At 43.1% G+C, this 17,708-nt stretch overlaps 1 protein-coding gene and 1 long non-coding RNA gene across 7 annotated transcripts in view; one reads left to right on the forward strand and one right to left on the reverse strand.

Moving 5' to 3' along the window:
• METTL21A (methyltransferase 21A, HSPA lysine) lies at positions 1-12,304 on the forward strand. Of its 5 annotated transcripts, none has more exons than XM_072121048.1 (4): positions 1-162; positions 10,501-10,672; positions 10,820-10,931; positions 11,745-12,304. In XM_072121048.1, the coding sequence occupies exons 2-4, from the start codon at positions 10,526-10,528 to the stop codon at positions 12,131-12,133; spliced, it is 648 nt and encodes a 215-aa protein (XP_071977149.1). In that variant the 5' UTR covers positions 1-162; positions 10,501-10,525; the 3' UTR covers positions 12,134-12,304. The 5 variants fall into 5 exon arrangements, with proteins under 5 accessions (XP_071977149.1, XP_071977145.1, XP_071977148.1 ...); XM_072121044.1 differs by lacking the exon at positions 1-162 and adding an exon at positions 414-616; XM_072121047.1 differs by lacking the exon at positions 1-162 and adding an exon at positions 1,852-1,919.
• The window catches only part of LOC140075331 (uncharacterized), a 27,240-nt gene continuing 12,613 nt past the window's right edge, over positions 3,082-17,708 (reverse strand). For both annotated transcript variants that reach the window (XR_011849394.1, XR_011849393.1), the window contains exons 2-3: positions 11,077-11,158; positions 3,082-3,290 (exon numbers count right to left, since the gene is read on the reverse strand). This is a non-coding gene — a long non-coding RNA (uncharacterized lncRNA). The remainder of the gene's footprint in view (positions 3,291-11,076; positions 11,159-17,708) is intronic.

Here is a 17,708-nt window from a genome sequence, read left to right on the forward strand (position 1 = left end):
GCTGTAAAACTCACCAATAAGCGTAGGCCTGGGCGGGGCTTCTTCAGAGCGAGGCTCGGAACGCGTGACTTCCTGTCATTTCACGTTCTGTGGTTGTAATGCGTTTTGTGAATGAGAGAGAACTAGCGCTTACTACTGCCACAGCCACGAGAGCGCAGCCCGGTAACTACAGGGGGTGGTCTGGGGCGGGGCTGCTGGGAGGACCTCCACCTATATTGTTTATGGCAGTAACCATATAGTAAAGGACATCTACCATCACTGTGACTGATCCTGTACTTATTATGTCCGGGAACAGCGCAATATTAAAGAAAAAGAGGTTTTAAAATATGTAAATTAGTGTGAGGCGCTCAGGAAGACGTCACACAAGCGCCTCTCGGCACCGCTGTATCCTAATTTATGCACGCCCACACTGTCATAGTCCCGGCTGCTCTCGCCCAAAGAGCTTGCAGAAAATGCACTCCGGATCTCTCCAAGCTCTTTGGGTGGGAGCAGGTGGGACTATGATGCTACACCCCCAACTTTCTGTACATTTTTTAAAACTCTTTTTCTTGAATATTGCGCGGTTTCTGAACATTGTAAGAACACTTCCAGGACCAGCGAAAAAGATGACAAGCATGTGAGTTTACATATCCACCATCAGTCCAACTAATGGTATATGTCCTTTAACCCCTTAAAGGGAACCTCTTAGCAGCAATGGACCTAATAAACCACGACCAGTATGTTGTCAAGCAGCTGAACACCATCTAGATTGTTTCTTTCATGGTCCAGTGTGGTGGCATCATCCAGGAAATCAACTTTGACTTTATACAACCAATTCATACAATCAACTTCAATGAGTCAATAACACTGAAGTCAAGCTCTCTCTCTCTCTCTCTCTCAGAAAGCCCTCTACACTGTAATTGATGGCCTTGCATCCAGAGACATCACTAACCAGATCTCCTGAAGTCTGATGCATGATGTCAATTACACAGGAGGAGGCGTTCAGAGCTTCCCACCTTGACTTCAGTGTCAAACTCTCCACCTCCTTGACTTCATACAACCAATTTACATCTCACTTCAAAGTTGATTTCTAGATGATGTCATCACACTGCACCATGAAAGAAACAAAAACTAGAAGGTGTTACACTGTTTGACAATATACTGGTAGTGGTTTATTAGGCCAATTGCTGAAGACAGATCCCCTTTAATGCATTATGACGTACATGTACGGTGTAAAGTGTTAAGGATGTATGAAGAGGGCTCAAGGGCTGCATTATGCATCCAACACCCACCCCTGACGTACGCAGTCTGTGCGAAAAATGTGGGTTAAACATTGACTTGCCATTGCCAGCAACATTTACCTGCCATCTTTGGTTGAATCATCACTCACTGTGACATCATTGAGGAGCGAAGATCCGTTCCCATGTCTGTATGAGACTCCAGGACCTGTCATTGAGCTGGATCTTTAACAGTGTGCGGAAGCCACAGTGTTGTAGATCCCTTGCAAATTGCTTGGTTCTTAAAGGGGTTGTCCGATAGTTTTTAAAATTTTGGTGGTGGGCTGGGGAGTAATTAAAAAAAAAAAATGATGCTGTACTCCTCTCCTCCGGGTGTGCCGCACCGTTGTTTAGCCGTTCCATGCCACTAAAAACAAAGAGCTTCCGGACATGAGATATGAGGACAACTTTCATAATTTTCACAAAATGTTATGGGCTTTCTAAAGTAGGTGGACTTATCACCAAGATGGGGCCACTCCCATTTCCCATGATCCTTTAGTTCTCAGTAACCCCTCCAAGTGATGATCTAACAGACTGCCCTGGTCTGTTACCATAGTAATGATGTGTATAACTGCCATCACAGCACATTTCCCCACTAAGATGGGTCTCACCACAACACTGGCCATACTGGATGCGCTGCAACCGACTACAGCCAAACACCAGGCAGGTGCAGGACATGTGATGTGGACATGTGACCAGCGGCCATCTTCTGTCCTGTGTCACAGCCTCCCAGTGTATAGCCAGCCCCCTGAAGTAGTAGCCAGCCAGCCCCCCCCCCCCCCTGCTAGACCTCTGTGGGGTATAGCTTGCTAGTTAAATAAACTGACTACTCGGCATTCCGAAGGTCCGTGCAGCGCCTCTTCTTTCTTCACGTGGGCTGGCAGCGGCTGACACCACAGTTGTGCACCGGCCGTGTCATGCGCACGGAGCTGTCACAGATCTGCAGCTTGCATGAAGAAAGAAGAGGCGTTGCCCACATAGCTGTCGAGGACCTGCGAGTATAAGCCGAGTAGGGAATTTTCAGCACAAAAATTGTGCTTAAAAACTCGGCTTATACTCGAGTGTATACGGTACATAAATTGGCAGTCAAACCTAGCAATAATGCAAGGACGAAAGTTGTGAAATGAAATTATTTTTTTGACACTAAATTTTGCACATCAACACGGGTGCCTCCATCAGGAGTACGTATTCATCAGAAAACATGGGTTTGAGCGGGAAAATACCATAAGCAGGAAGTCTAATGGAAGCCAGTGATAGCAGGTACATGCTGTGATTGGCACCCCCTGTTGTTACCCCACACTGGGTCTCTGCAGCATGTCACTGCAGTGAGGCTGTTTTATTTCAGCTATGTGCATTAGCGCTTTTGATGTGTCCCGGCTCTTTCGTGTGAACCAAAGGAGTCGGCTCCATGCAGTGAGTAGATGGCGCACTTAACCAAACCCCTAATCAGGTAATCATATCCCCTTTAACACTATAAAAGCGTATTAAAAGTTGATTGGGGAGAGGTGATTCACTGCACTGAGGGGCCCATCATACATAATATAGGGAGCCATTCAAGAGCCAGAAGAGACGGCTCTTTTTAGTGAGTGGAGCCTAATAATCTAGATCACAAAAAAACAGCCGGACTTACCATCACTAATAAGGACTCCTGTTCAGCCGGTTCTATCCAAGTGTAATGATACAGTGTTAGGTGAGCCGGTTTTCTCTGCTAGCTTTTTTTTTCTACTAAAAGCCCAATTATCTCAGGTATAAGGAGCATAGATGTCATCCACTAGCGATAGACAGGGCATTAGTATTAGCTATTATGCTATGTGGATCATCCAGAGATCAGTGTTCACACTGGGAAGGAGCAGCAGCTATGCTTTCATTACAATTTATTGATGTGGGATGTACTTAGTATTTCACATTTTGTGGCTCTTCCATTTTGGCATTATTTTATCTATAGAAGGACCTGGTGGAATCTGTTGTAGTTACCTAATGCATATGGTGTCAGCTTGGGGGCCAGTGAAGGCGGAGGCCTGTCCTAATAGATGCCTATTAGAAGAGATATAATGCATCACATTACATAAGTAACAATATCTCTTTAGTGTAAAAAAAAAACCTATGCCAGAATTTACTTTTTTTTCTAATCATCCATCACACAAAAAAATTATATTAATTGCAAGAAGACTTTATTTGTAAAACCATACATTTTAAGCAGGGTGGGAGGTATCATCATATTTTTAGAGGTTTTATGTTCAGGACCCGTTTTTTTTTTTTTTAAGTTGATATTATTTATGCAGATAATACTATTTATCTTTATTTTTTTGTCGGTGACATCTCAGTCTCCTTCCAGTGTCATCTTGTTCATGTTCTTGGTTGGCACGCTGACTGTGACAATAGTGCAATAGTTCCCTAGTGAATGAGGCCTTTTCATTTCATAACAGGGTGCTGGTCTGAGTAGAGATGTTAGGAAATTCTACTTTCTTTGCCAATATCAGAAAATTTGATTACTGTGCAGATCTATAAATGCCTACATTTATGTATTATTTCCTCCAAATATTTAACTTCAAACAAAGGCATTGTGAAGAAAATATAATCCCATTCTCATAATAATATATGGTTTATACTTGAGTATTAGTCGACCTGAGTATAAGACGAGGGCCCTAATTTTACCACAAATAGCTGGGAAAACTTATTGACTCCAATATAAGCCTAGGGTGAAAAATGCATTGATCCCAGCCTCCGTGAGTAATGTGATGCCCAACAGCCTACCCCAGTAATGAAATGCCCCATGCAACCCCCCCCCCCCCTTAATAATAAAATGCCCAGCATCAGCCCCCCCAAATTTATGAAATGCCCGATATAGACCCCAAGTAATAAAGTGCCCCGCAGCCGCCTATTAATGAAACTCCCTGCAGCCCGCCCATTATTGAAATGCCCTGAACCTCCGTGGTGTATAGAAAAAAGATAAACTTACATACTCACCTTCCGGCGCTCCCGTGCCCCCTCTTCCCTCGTAGCAGCGTGGACAGAGAAGCGTCCATGCGCTCTGCCTGCCCGCTTACACTATGATCCGGCGTAGTTGCCGCAGATGACTTCATAGTGTGAGCTGGAGGGCAGAGAGCATGGACCCCTCTCTCCCTGCTCTGCTGCGAGTGAAGAGAAGAAGGAAGGGAAGCCGTATTATTATTTTATTCTATAGAATAAATTATTATTCTTTTGTAAAATTGAGCTATTACTGTGTTGATCTTCTTAGAATCTTTTGAATAAATTGCCAACTGGGTGTTACCGTTACCCTGTGTGTCAAGGTAGTGCCTGACACTGAGTACTGGTTGGAGAGTGATAGAATGTGCAGGAACACACCGCAACTGGTATTGTCTAGCTATCACTTCATATAGCATGTGCACACAGTACGTAAAAAAGTAGCTTTCTATCCTCTACAGTATATACATATATTACTGTAACTTGCTTGTTTTGGCACATCCTGCTCTTGTTCTCTATCCCTCCCAGAATGTCTACCCCATAGAGAGTATTTATTATCATTATATTGATGTAGAACAAAAAACATTTTCAATAAGAATGTGCAACTTTGTACCTTAGGCAGGTCTTCAAAGCCAGACAAATGTACTATTGTCTATGGGGCTTAGATGGAGAGTGTTTTACTTTTTACAGTGGTCACCCATTGGCATCCCGCACTTATGATCACGGGGTGGTGATGGTGTCGCAGTGTAGCTTGGGGTCCAATGAAGGACTCCATGACTGCCTGTGATAATTATCTATTAGGCCATGTTGGAGACCTAATAGATACTTCTTAGGAGAGATATGTTGCATCACATTACAGAAGTAACAATCTCATTTTAGTGTCACTTTGTGGTTTATCCAATGCAGCATCTGGGGAGGTCGGCTGCCTCGGTCTGGTCTGTTGGGTGGAGGCAGCCTTGGAGCTTGTCAGCTATAGTCTAGGGATATCAGATAAACTCAGTGGGGCAGATTTGCTTACCCGGCCCATTCGCGATCCAGCAGCGCGTTCTGTGCGGTGGATTTGGGTCTTCCGGCGATTCACTAAGGCAGTTCCTCCGACGTCCACCAGATGTCGCTGCTGCGCTGAAGTCCGCCGAGGCCCGCCAGAGTGCTCCATCCTATACTTGGTGAAGGTAAGCGCATATCCCACGACACTTTTTTTTCTTTAAATGCGGCGGTTTCTCCGAATCCGACGGGTTTTCGTTCGGCCACGCCCCCCGATTTCTGTCGTGTGCATGCCGGCGCCTATGCGCCACAATCCGATCGCGTGCACCAAAAACCTGGGGCAATACAGGGGAAATCGGCGCAAATCGGAAATATTCGGGTAACACGTCGGGAAACCGCGAATTGGGCCCTTAGTAAACGACCCCCAGTATGTTGAAGTTTCTGAAGAGGTGATAAAAGGTTGTCCCTACAGTGCTAAAGGTTTAAAAAATATGTATGCCACAAATAGCTATTATATCTTAATATACAACACTATCATGCTGCTGCAGTCTACTTACCCATAATCTGCTGCGGAAACATATGGGGGCACATCTACTTACCTGCTCCAGTCGTGATCCCGCGTTGTGTTGTCCGACGCTGATTCGAGTCTGCCGGGATTCACTAAGGTCATGCGCTCGATATCCAGCACGTGTCGCTGCTGCGCTGAGGTCTGCCGGAGTTCACCTTCTTCTTCCCAGTGCATGTAACTGCTGATCTTGCAACACAATTCTTTTTTTAAATTCCGCAGTCTTTCCGAATCCGTCGGGTTGTCCGACGGCCACGCCCCTTCCAATTTCTGTCACGTGAAAGCCGACGCTGATGCGACATATTCCGATCGCGTGCGCCAAAATCCTGGGGCATTACGGCGCAAATCGGAAATATTTGGGAAACCTGACGAAAGTGCGGCGTTCGGACCTTTAGTAAATGAGCCCCATGGTGTTCATCACCGCTTCCAGCAGCTACAAACACATGTCTTCCAGTCAATGTGCTGTTACTATTTATAAAAGAAGGTAGAACCCGCTGGCAAGCAGTGTCTCGTCAGGTGACCTATTAGAGGAATATGCAATAATTGTCATTTTTCAGTTTAAAAATATATCTATATAATTTGCTGTATCTATTCCCTTGTCTTTGCTTCTCTCTGTTTCCCATTCCTTCCCCCACTGCTTTCCATAGATTGCTGTAGGGAGCTATATTTTAATGCTTCAGTGTGGACAATTCAGGGTGTCCCAAGGTGGATTTAGTAGATTTCCGAATGAATGTCGGTTTAGGTTAACGGCTGGATAAGTGGAGAAAGAGGCTAGTGACTGTTTAAAGGAAATCTAGCATCAAAATGAAGCATGATAAACCAGGAACTCTTATTTATGGATCCAGGCATTGTTACTCGGGTAGTCTTCTTATATTTGTTATCCCTATCTCCTTCTTTCTAATATCAAATTTTAAAATGATGCAAATGAGCCAGAAGGGCTCTGGGGGCATTATCATAGACCCACACATTGTGAGATTATAGAAGGCAAAGGGAGGGAGAAATGGCAAGGGACCAGGTGGGAGGGTGACAGTGTAACAGCCTGTGAAGCAGCAGCACGGCGAGCATTTTAGAATAAAGAAGCCATAAATAACATGTATAAGAAGATTACCACAGTCACAGTGCCTGGATATACGAGTAGGTGTCCCTGGTTTATCATTGTTTATTTGCATGAGGTAAGGTACTTTTCTATAAACATAAAAGTAGATATCCTGCTCCCCCATCTGTGCGTCCCTCTCACACACTTAGGCTGCATTCACACAAACGTATGGGGGTGTATTTACACCACAAATTTTCAAATGGATATATATGTCTCCCATAGTAGTCTATGGCACTCGGGCTCACCGTACCGTGATGTGGCGCAAAAAAGATAGAACATGCTCTATGTTTGGCCGAAACAGCGGCAATGTGGCTCTATCTTCTATGGAGTGGGAGGGGTGAGCAGCTCTCATCCCTCCTCTCCAGCGCACCCGACATGTGCCCGCCCGGCTGTAGCCATGTGGACACACGTTCACGTAAATGCAGCCTTCCACATAGAGCATGCAGGGTACAGTAATTGCCTCTCTCCTCCTATCTCTCCCTTCTCCATAAACAGTTTCCCTCAAAGTAAATTTAAAGGAAACCTACCACTTGTAGTGGCAGGTTTCCGATAGCAATACCGGGCACCAGCTCAGGGTGAGCTGGTGCCGGAGCTTATTTTAGTTAGTGTTTTAAACCGCGGTATCGCGGTTTAAAACACTTTTTAAACGTTATAGCCGGCGCAGGCAGGTACGTGCTCGGCGCTTACCATGCACGCGGCTACATAGGAAGTGAATGAGAGCCGCGCGCATGGTAAGCGCCGAGCGCGTACCTCCCTGCGCCGGCTATAACGTTTAAAAAGTGTTTTAAACCGCGATACCGCGGTTTAAAACACTAACTAAAATAAGCTCCGGCACCAGCTCACCCTGAGCTGGTGCCCGGTATTTCCATCAGAAACCTGCCACTACAAGTGGTAGGTTTCCTTTAAATCCATCTCACTTTTCCTCCAGGACAGACTTTAGCACTGAATCGAGAAGGGGGGTGATAGGAGGAGGAGAGTCATAGCAAAGTTTCTTATCTTTAGTTTGTATTATTCATTTATGCAAAGTTTGTTGATAAGTGTGAGTCTTGGAAAATCAATCCCCTAAGCCTGAATCATTCTTTTATCATTATTTTAACAAATAACGTTCTCATGTATTTATGGCAAAGTGTCTATCTTCAGGTATAGAGTGCTATATACCTATATTTATGACAGCTGTATTATGTAAATATATACAGACACCTGTGTTGTTCTTTAGGTAAAGGAATAAGCATAATTCATATACAAATGTGTCATTAAAATATAAGCTTATATGTAATTAGTTGTCATTTAAAAATTTTGCTCTCCTCAGCAGAAAAATGCTGTGGACATGCATTTTAATTCTCCATCATAATGTTACTGGCCCTTTAATCAGTCTATTGATTTTCTCCATACGGAGCAGACACAGGACAGAAGATGGCCACTGGTCACATGTCCACATCGTGTCCTGCACCTGCCTGGGCAGGGTCATGTGATCACTACTCTTTTGGCTGTAGTCGGTTGGTAGCAGTGCATCCAGTATGGCCAGTGTTGTGGTGTGATGTCATCTCAGTGAGGTGATGTGCAGTGATGGCAGTAACACATCATTACTATGGTAACAGAGCAGGACAGTCTGTTACATCATCCCTGGGACCAGAGCATTAGAGGGAGGAGGAGTTACTGAGAACTAAAGGATCGTGGGTCTTACAGTTTCCAGTGGCAGCCAATTTGGTGATAACTCCACTTACTAAAATCAAACTATTTAAGCTATTGCTGCCCACAGGGAAAAGATAAGACACGTGCTATCCTTTCCTCATGCACAGCCGTGCGCATGTATCTCTAAGGAGGGGTCACCCCTACTCCTCTCCAGTGCGCTAGATGTAGCTGGCGGGCACACATTTGTGTGAATGTAGCCTAATACAATTATGAATCTGTGCAGGCGGAACCTGAGAAACATTGTTAAATTCCCTGAATTGTACTTTATGTTAGTTGCTTATACTCGAGTCAATAAGTTTTGCCATTTTTTGTGGTAATATTAGGGGCCTCAGCTTATAATCGGGTCGGCTTATACTCGAGTATATTCGGTAGTTAAGAAAAAGATTGGAAGTTTGGCGAAATTATGGAAAATTATGCCATTTTCAAATTCAAGGTTTGTTACTGTTAAGACATATAGTTATACCACCCTAATTACTTTATAATAAATTTTTTAAATATGTCAGCTTTATGATGACAATATTTTAAAACATACTTTCATATTTTTTAAAGGTTATAAAATTGGGAACTATCATCAAAACATTACTTTTTGATGGATCAGTTCAAGAAGAAGTGAATTTGAGATGCTTATGTAATAGAAGAATAGAAGACTATAGTGGCAATTTTGACCCCACAAAGGCTGGTGAAAATTAAAAATGACACTTTAAAAAAAAAAAATATCAATATGTTGAGACTAGCACATGCTCCTATGAAAAATCATTTTTCTAGTACGGTATTTATTCTGTGTTTATGGATTTAATAAACACGCTATGAATGCACAGTGGCTTGTGCCAATACACCATGTTATTTCTCAATATGTTGTACCCACCTTATGCCAATGTGTACAGTCAACTCTCTGCTACTGTGCAGAGTTTCCAGATTTACCCCTAATTGTGGCCCTAATCATATGTCTGTAAATAAAAAGGGATCAGAAATAAAAGACCAATAATACCAACATGATGCCTTGAGGTTAGATCATTAGACCCGAAGCCGGGTCGGAATTAACTGCTAGCTATATGCTAGGGGGCTGGCTGGCTATATACTGGTGGGCAGAGGCTGGCTGCCGTTCGACTAGGGACTTGTTGGTTGAGGGAATGGCTGGCTATATACTAGGGGGCTTTGGCTGTCTATATAGTGAGGGCATGGATTGGCAATATACTAGGGGGCATGGGCTGGCTATATACTAGGAACAAGAGGCAGGCTATATACTTTAGGCACTGGCTGGCCATCTATATACTGGTGGGGGCAGGGCAGAAGGATAGCTAGCTATATATTGGGGGGGTTGGGCTGGCACCAATGCACTTCAAACCCTAGGCTTATACTTTAGTCCAGCGATGGTGAACCTTTTAGCCACCGAGTGCCCAAAAAGCAACCCAAACCCCCCCTTATTTTTCGCGAGGTACCAACCAAAACTTAAAGCAGTAACTTATTGCTCCCTGCTCTTCAACTTTCTATCATATTGCCCTTCTGAGGACAGCAACACAGTGGAAAGATGGAAAATTTTAGCTTCTTTCCAGTGTCCCTCTGTACACAGAGAAAATCGTGGAGCCAGCAGATAATAATAAAGATAATTTTGCCCTGTCTATTCATTCTCCCTATTCCTACAGTCCCAAGTAGCGAAGTAAGTTTCAAAATATGACAGAAAGCAGCATCTTTTAAGTTGCTTGGAACTGCAGGAAGATTCTTTGAGTCTTGTCTGGTGCGCTGAGGTGATGGCCCGGGTGCCCACAGAAAGGGCTCCGAGTGCCGCCTCTGGCACCAGTGCCATAGGTTCGCCACCACTGCTTTAGTCAATAGGTTTTCCCAGTTTTTTGTGGCAAAATTAGGTGCCTAGGCTTATAATCGGGTCAGCTTATACTCAAGTATATATGGTAATTAATTCAAGCTGATAATATGCTGTTTTGTAGGTCACTTTTATATGAATTTACCAAAATGGCTTTGGTACCTTATGATGGCCAAGTACTGAGCGGCCTTAAGAGATTTCACAATTCCAGCACCACTTACACCTTCTCCAACCACACCATAAGGATCAAACAGGACTGGAAAGAGCTGGGAGTGGCAGCAGTCGTCTGGGATGCAGTATGTACCAATGCAAAAACAATTCTCTCTCTTTTAAACTACATAATATCAGGGCTTATTTCTCTTTTCATCTACATTAATATTAATAGCTGAACACAATATTATTAACACTGTAAACAACATTAATATTCTGCCTTCTGATTCCAGGCCGTTGTTCTTTGTATGTACCTAGAGGCTGGCGGAGTTAACTTGCAGGGACGTTCTGTAATTGAGTTGGGTGCAGGGACCGGATTGGTGGGAATTGTGGCTGCATTACTAGGTAAGTGTTAGTTAATTAAGTGTTTATTAATCTAAGTATTATGGTGAGAGCATTCAGATGCATGATTTTATAGCCAAATGCATTTATTGAGAATATCTCCCACATCACTAGGTCCTATTTACTTCTGATACCTCCAAATCTTTACCTTATATATATGATAGAAGCATAACGTAAATGGCTGGGTAGATGTCCAAGAGATATTCTAACAATCCACCTCTCCAGATTTTCTTTAAAAAAAAAAAAAGAAACATTTATCGCAGATTTATTTGAAACTTAGGAATGCTTGTCAGACTCCATTCTATTTATTTAGTTGTTCAACAATTAACTTATTTTTCCCCAACAACACACATCTGTACACAGTACATAAAAAAAACAAAAAAAAAACAACGTATATACTTATAGAGTGTAAGCCGAGTTTATCAGCACAATTTTTCACTGGAAAATCCCCACTCGGCTTATACTCGAGTGTGTGTATATAAATATATATAAAATAAAGTTAAAGCTACGTGCACACTGACGTAAGCCAGTTCGGCTACGGCTTGGTGGGCATACGTCAGCCGCGATGGAGAGAAGGAGGGCTGACCCCTCCCCTCTCCATAGCGATTCATTGAGCACAGCCCGTAACACAGGGAAAGATTGGACATGTCCTATCTTTTTCCAGTGTACGAAGCGGTACAGTGCCACAATATAGTATATTCCCAATTATTATACAGTTGTAGGGATTTTGGAGTGCCTAGGTGTAGATGGAATTTGGTTTTGTTCAGAGGATGTTCTTCCTCTGCTGACTCACATCAGATATTATTTCTTTCATAGGTGGCGATGTAACTGTGACTGATCGAGACATGGCAATGGAATTTCTCAAATCAAATGTTTACGATAACCTTCCCAAAGAACTAGAGCATAGAATGTCTGTGAAACCACTGAACTGGGGAGTTGGACTTGAGAATTATTCTCCTTTTGATGTGATTCTGGGAGCAGATATAATTTATCTTGAAGAAACATTCCAAGACCTTTTGAAGACATTGATCCACTTGAGTTCAGAGCACACAGTGATTTTGTTGTCATGTAGACTCCGTTACCAGCGTGACCACAATTTTTTAGATATGATGAGAAAACATTTTACTGTAGATCAAGTCCATTATGACAAAAATCTAGATGTCTACATCTTCAAGGCTTGGAAGCGTCTGAGAGAAGAGTTTTAAAAGACAACAGGGTTACTAACCGCGATGTGCACCATGACATTACGGTATGCTGTGGTCCCCGTTATCAAAATGTACCATGATGTACCGTCATGCCAGGGTGTCACAGTGTTAATTTCTACAAAAAAATTATTCTTTTTTGTGTTTACGTTCAAATAAAGTATTACAGTTGTTTTTTGCTTTGATCATTTTGTTACATAATGGGGAACATTTACTTACCCGGTCCGCAAAGTTCCCCGAAAGTGCATTGTCCAACCGGAATGCACTGTGCCGCGATTCACTAAGATTGTGCGCCCGATATCCTGCACGTGTCGCTTCCCCGCTCACCTTCTTCTTCCTGGTGTATGTAAGTGCTTGATCTTGCGACACAATTTGAATCTCAAATCCCGCACTCAGTCCAAAACAGTCAGAGCGTCCGATGGCCCGACACCCCCCCCCCCCATTTTAGTCGCACGAAAGCCAGCGCAGCTGCGCCACAATCTGATTGCGTGTGGCACAACCCCCAGTTAAATACCTGTTCCAGCGGCGCAAATCCCGAAAAACATCGGAAAAAACTACGAAAGTACGTCTGCGCTCTCCAGCACCCTCTAGGTTCACACCCTTACAGTACCTATATACACAATGTGGGTACAGTATGGCTGTATTTTCCCTGTGGTTACAACATGGATGGAGAGCACCCTCCTATTTTGTATCTGACAGTTCAGTAGCTATAAGCCAAACTACCTCATGGTCACTGCTGACACACAGACATAAGAGGACTAGCTTGGCTACTGCACTCAGCCTTAGGCCTCATGCATACGTTTATTTGCATCTTGTTGGCTGAAAATGGGCTGCTAGCCATAGCTTGCAGCCCATTTGACATTGGCAGATGAGCCCCACTCACCCTGGTGATGTCTATTGGAAATGATTGATGGTATCATAGTTTATACCAGTGGTGGCGAACCTATGGCACGCGTGCCAGACTGGGCACACAGAGCCCTCTCTGCTGGCACGCACGCCATCGTCCTCCACCGCGTGTGTTTTATTAATGGAGCTTCGGCCAGGCTACAAGCTGCTGCTACATGCCGGTGCTCTGCTACACACAGCAGCCCTCCGGAGACCAGCTACACATTGCAGGCTGCAGCTGACCTGTTCTGATGGGTCACTGCCTCCCTCTTTGCTCCCTCCTCCTGAATGACCTTTAGCCTGGGAAGACAGAAGAGACGGAGCAGACTGCAGGCCAGGAGTGCACAGCAGCTAGCTGTCTGCCTAATGAAGATAAGAGGATGCAGTCCCTCACTACGGGGAGGGAAAGTCAGGTACTTTATTATAGGCAGCAGCTAAAGTGTTAAACAGTTGCCTTTAGTGTTTTAGTTTGCCCTCCACCCCACAACACCCACTTTGCCCCAGATCTTGCCAAACAGGATTCCCCAATCCCTTCAGTGCCCTGCTACTTTGTTTTATTTTACCAGATGTGACATAGACCTCATTTAATCACCTTTCTTGTCACATTCAGTCCCTGCCCCTGTTTCCCTCTCCCACTGCTCCCCTGCAGCGCGGCTTTCACCTACTATATCTCCTAAATTAAACCTAAATTCTTGTGATCGAGAATAATCACCACATGTTTGACATATAAACAACGGAAAACATGTGCTGTTCATTCATGGATGTAGTGTTGAGGGCGTGTTCACACGTAGCAGTAACGCATGTGTTTGTTAATGCTGCGTTAACACATGCATTGCTGCATGCATTTTGTAAATGCATTGTTAACAGCTATGCTAATCTCCACTTCTCAGCTGTTCTGATGCGTTTGAAAACGCATGTGTTATTGCCACAATAGAACACACTCTGAGGTCCAATGGTGCAGTCGCATGTACAGCTTTGATTTAGTTTAGAAACAGAATAAAAGTGCCTGGGAAGCGCCACGGCTCTATTGTATATGAGCAGCAGCAGAATTGGTATCTCTTACGTTATGCCACAAATATTTATAACTATATGGCAATAATGTTCAATATTAGCAATAAAATCAATTACTGTATGGTGGTATTATTAAGCATGATGTTGTTGTAATAGTGGTGGTAAACATGTGGCAGTATTATTTGGCCATGTTGGCACTTTGCGGTAAATAAGTGGGTTTTCGTTTGCAGTTTGGGCACTCGATCTCTAAAAGGTTCACTGGTTTATACGGTTGAAAAAAGACATGTCCATTAAGTTCAACAAAGGAAGGGAAGGGATTGGATGAGGAAGAGATTTAGAGGAAACAATTCCATATAACTTAACTGTCAATGTTATTTAGAAGTAAAAAGGCATCTAGACCCTTCTTGAAGCTCTCTGCTGTCCCTGCTGTGACCAGCGCCTGAGGCAGGCTACTCCACAGATTAAGAAACTTGTATTCAAATATTTAAAGAACATGAGTGGAACACCACAGCAAATTTGGATGAAATAAAATGTCTTCTATTATTGCATGTTTATTAAAATTCGTTCTGAAAGACATCACAGAGGTGAAACACAAGGCAGGCATTGCCTGACATAACACGTGACAAAACACACACATTTATAAAACCAAATAGCCTATCAGGAGACACCCTGGTGCTGACATGACATCTTAATAATTAAATAAAAAAAAAAAGAGGAAGGGAATGAATCATTGTATTCATCCTAAAAGAACAAGTAATCGTCATATTTAGCAAAGATCCCAAATATTGTATTTGAGGGGTTCCGAATCATGTTTATTTTTTTTACCATTATGACATGTAAATAATTTGTACAAATTGTATCGTATTTCAGTAAATATAAGCTAAATCCTTTTTTTCAAATTAATCCATTAGGGCAGCGATGGCGAACCTTTTGGAGACCGAGTGCCCAAACTACAGCCAAAATCCACTTATTCACTGTGAAGTGCAACAGGTCATTTTTAGCAGTAACTACCTGTTCCTTCCTCATCTTTCAATCGTATCGGCCCCCTAAGGCCACCAACGAGAGCAACAACTCTTAAGTTGCCTGGGACTGCAGTTGGATTTTGTCCTATTTGGTGAACTCTGTACTGGAGTGCCCACAAAAATGGCTCTGAGTGCCACCTCTGGCACCAGTGCCATAGGTTCGCCACCACTGCATTAGGGTGCCGGGTATTTAATTTAAAGATCCAGTGCGCCTCACGCATCAGCGGATCTTTTTTGCGATCACCTCCCCTGCTATGATGAGAGATTTTTTTTTCCAATGCAGCGTTTTTGTTGTGTATATCAATAAAGTGTTTCACAACCCACAATTCCACAGATTGACAGATCTCATAGTAAAAAAAAAAACCCTGTCGTCTCTTGTTTTCTCCAAACGGAGACAGTGCCCCATCTTCTTTTGATTTGATTTAATCTGAAACAATTTACCACCATATTTTTTGTATGGACCATTCATATATTTATATAAATTAATCATGTCCCCTCTTAGTCGTCTCTTTTCCAGACTAAATAAATTTAGTTGTTTTAATCTTTCCTCATCACTAAGACCCTCCATACTTATTTTTGTGGCTCTACGTTGAACCTTCTCCAGGTCCAGGGCATCCTTTTTATGGACTGGTGCCCAGAACTGGAAAGCATATTCCAGATGAGGCCGAACCAATGCCTTGTACATTGGTAATGTGACATCCCTATCCCGAGAGTCCATACCACTTCTGATACATGACAAGATCCTACTGGCTTTAGAGGCAGCTGATTGACATTGCATGCTGTTATTCAATTTATGATCAACTAGTACGCCCCGTCCTTCTCAACAAAAGACTCCCCTGAGGACGTATGTTGCATGTGGATTATTAGTCCCAGGTGCATAACTTTTTATTTATCCACATTGAACCTCATTTGCCAAGCGGACGACCAAACACTCAAGTTTGTCCAAGTAAGCTATAAATATTCTCCATAGACTGTATTACTCTACACAGCTTGGTGTCATCTGCAAAAATAGACACAGTGCTATTAATTCATACCTCTATATCATTAATAAATAAATTAAATAGTAGTGGGCCAAGCACAGAACCCTGGGGTACACCACTTCTAACTGGTGACCATTCCGAGTAGGAATCATTGACCACAACTCTCTGGATACGATCCTTCAGCCAGTTTTCAATCTGGCCAAACCAATAGACCATTCCTGCCAAACTAATAGACCTTATTTTACCCATCAGGTGTCTATGAGAGACAGTGTCAAATGCCTTTGCAAAGTCCATGAACATAATGGGGCACATTTACTTACCCGGTCTGGTCGTGATCCTCGCTGTGCGTTGTCCGCGGACCCTTAGTAAATGAGCTCCAATATCCACAGCGGCTCCTCTATTCAGGCATCTGCTCACCTCCCCTTCACAGAAGCAGATCAGGTTAGTCTATCCTCAGTAAACCCAAGCTGGATGGCTGGAATAGGACCTCTATAATTTGCAGCTAATTGGCACATTCACAATGGGGTGAGACACAGTGCATGAACTTAAATGTTCATTTTTATTTAGTTTCTCATGTTTATGCAGTCCATGGGAACTCCATAAGATAAAACCAATGCGTTTTTGCCCAAGTGTCCTTCTTTTAAGGTGACCACAAAATTGTACTTCAAAACCTACACAAGGTTCATGACCAACCAACCATATGACTTTTAGCCTAGGTTATCAAGTAGTTTCAAAAGGGGATATTTATCAGGACTTCTACACCAGAAAACGGACATGGAAGCCCTGAAAAATCACAATGCCTTGCGAACCACAAAGACATTGTGATCATTATCGCCTTTATACCGGCTTTGCTTCAACACTCCACGGGTGTTGCCAGAAGAGTGGGCTGGTGCGGGGCATTCTTGTCCTGTATCTGTGCACTACTTAGACCATACAAAATGTTCACTTTGACACAGACTACATTAACACCAGGGACTACAGTCAAAGCTTTGTCTGAGTGTCCTGAAACTCAGCTCGGAGACACATAGACCTGACTATTAAACAATAGTCTACTGGCGGATGTGGTGTGCTTAGCAGACCTAAAACAAGAAATTGAGTCATTCTTTCAATCGGCTGATCACACCCTTTACACCCCCCTTTATACTGGGAAGCACTTAGATGTGACCTTAGGGGGTGTTTTATCAATCCCTGGAGGCCCAACAAAAAAAATTCTCATTCTCCTGGGGTTCTGGCAGACATGAAACTGGCTATAGACTATAGAAATTAATTAATGGATCAATAAATTAGATTTAAGAATCACTTATATGGACATTCAGAAAAATATGGACGGCCTTTGCCAAGTCGTCTTCTCTGACAAGATAGTATAACATATATCCCTCAATTCAAAACTCAGACCGGTAATGATACTTAGATTCCTGCTGAAATCGGCACAGGCTTTTAAGCCTATTACTTTGAATTGTATAATATCCGAAGCCAGTTTTTAGATCTACACCCTGACTCCTTAGCGGAGTGTATGGGCTAATATATAGCACATGACTTGGAGATAAGTTAGACACAGAGTCCATTAAAAAGTAAGATCCCCAGCCCAGATTTATACAAGCTCTTTCGCAATCGCTAGAAGCACACATTCACGTCATACTACAACCTGACAAGGACCGCTTGGTCTCATAATTTTATAGG

The sequence above is a fragment of the Engystomops pustulosus genome, chromosome 8, assembly GCF_040894005.1.
Source record: "Engystomops pustulosus chromosome 8, aEngPut4.maternal, whole genome shotgun sequence".
Lineage (NCBI taxonomy): Eukaryota > Metazoa > Chordata > Amphibia > Anura > Leptodactylidae > Engystomops > Engystomops pustulosus.

Bases quoted from the DNA above. Each gene is read 5' to 3' on its own strand.
- METTL21A (XM_072121044.1), top strand. From the start codon at position 453: ATGCACTCCGGATCTCTCCAAGCTCTTTGGGTGGGAGCAGGTGGGACT. The intron at 617-10,500 runs GTGAGTTTACAT...GCTGTTTTGTAG, and splicing joins GCGAAAAAGATGACAAGCAT to GTCACTTTTATATGAATTTA. The intron at 10,932-11,744 runs GTAAGTGTTAGT...TTTCTTTCATAG, and splicing joins AATTGTGGCTGCATTACTAG to GTGGCGATGTAACTGTGACT.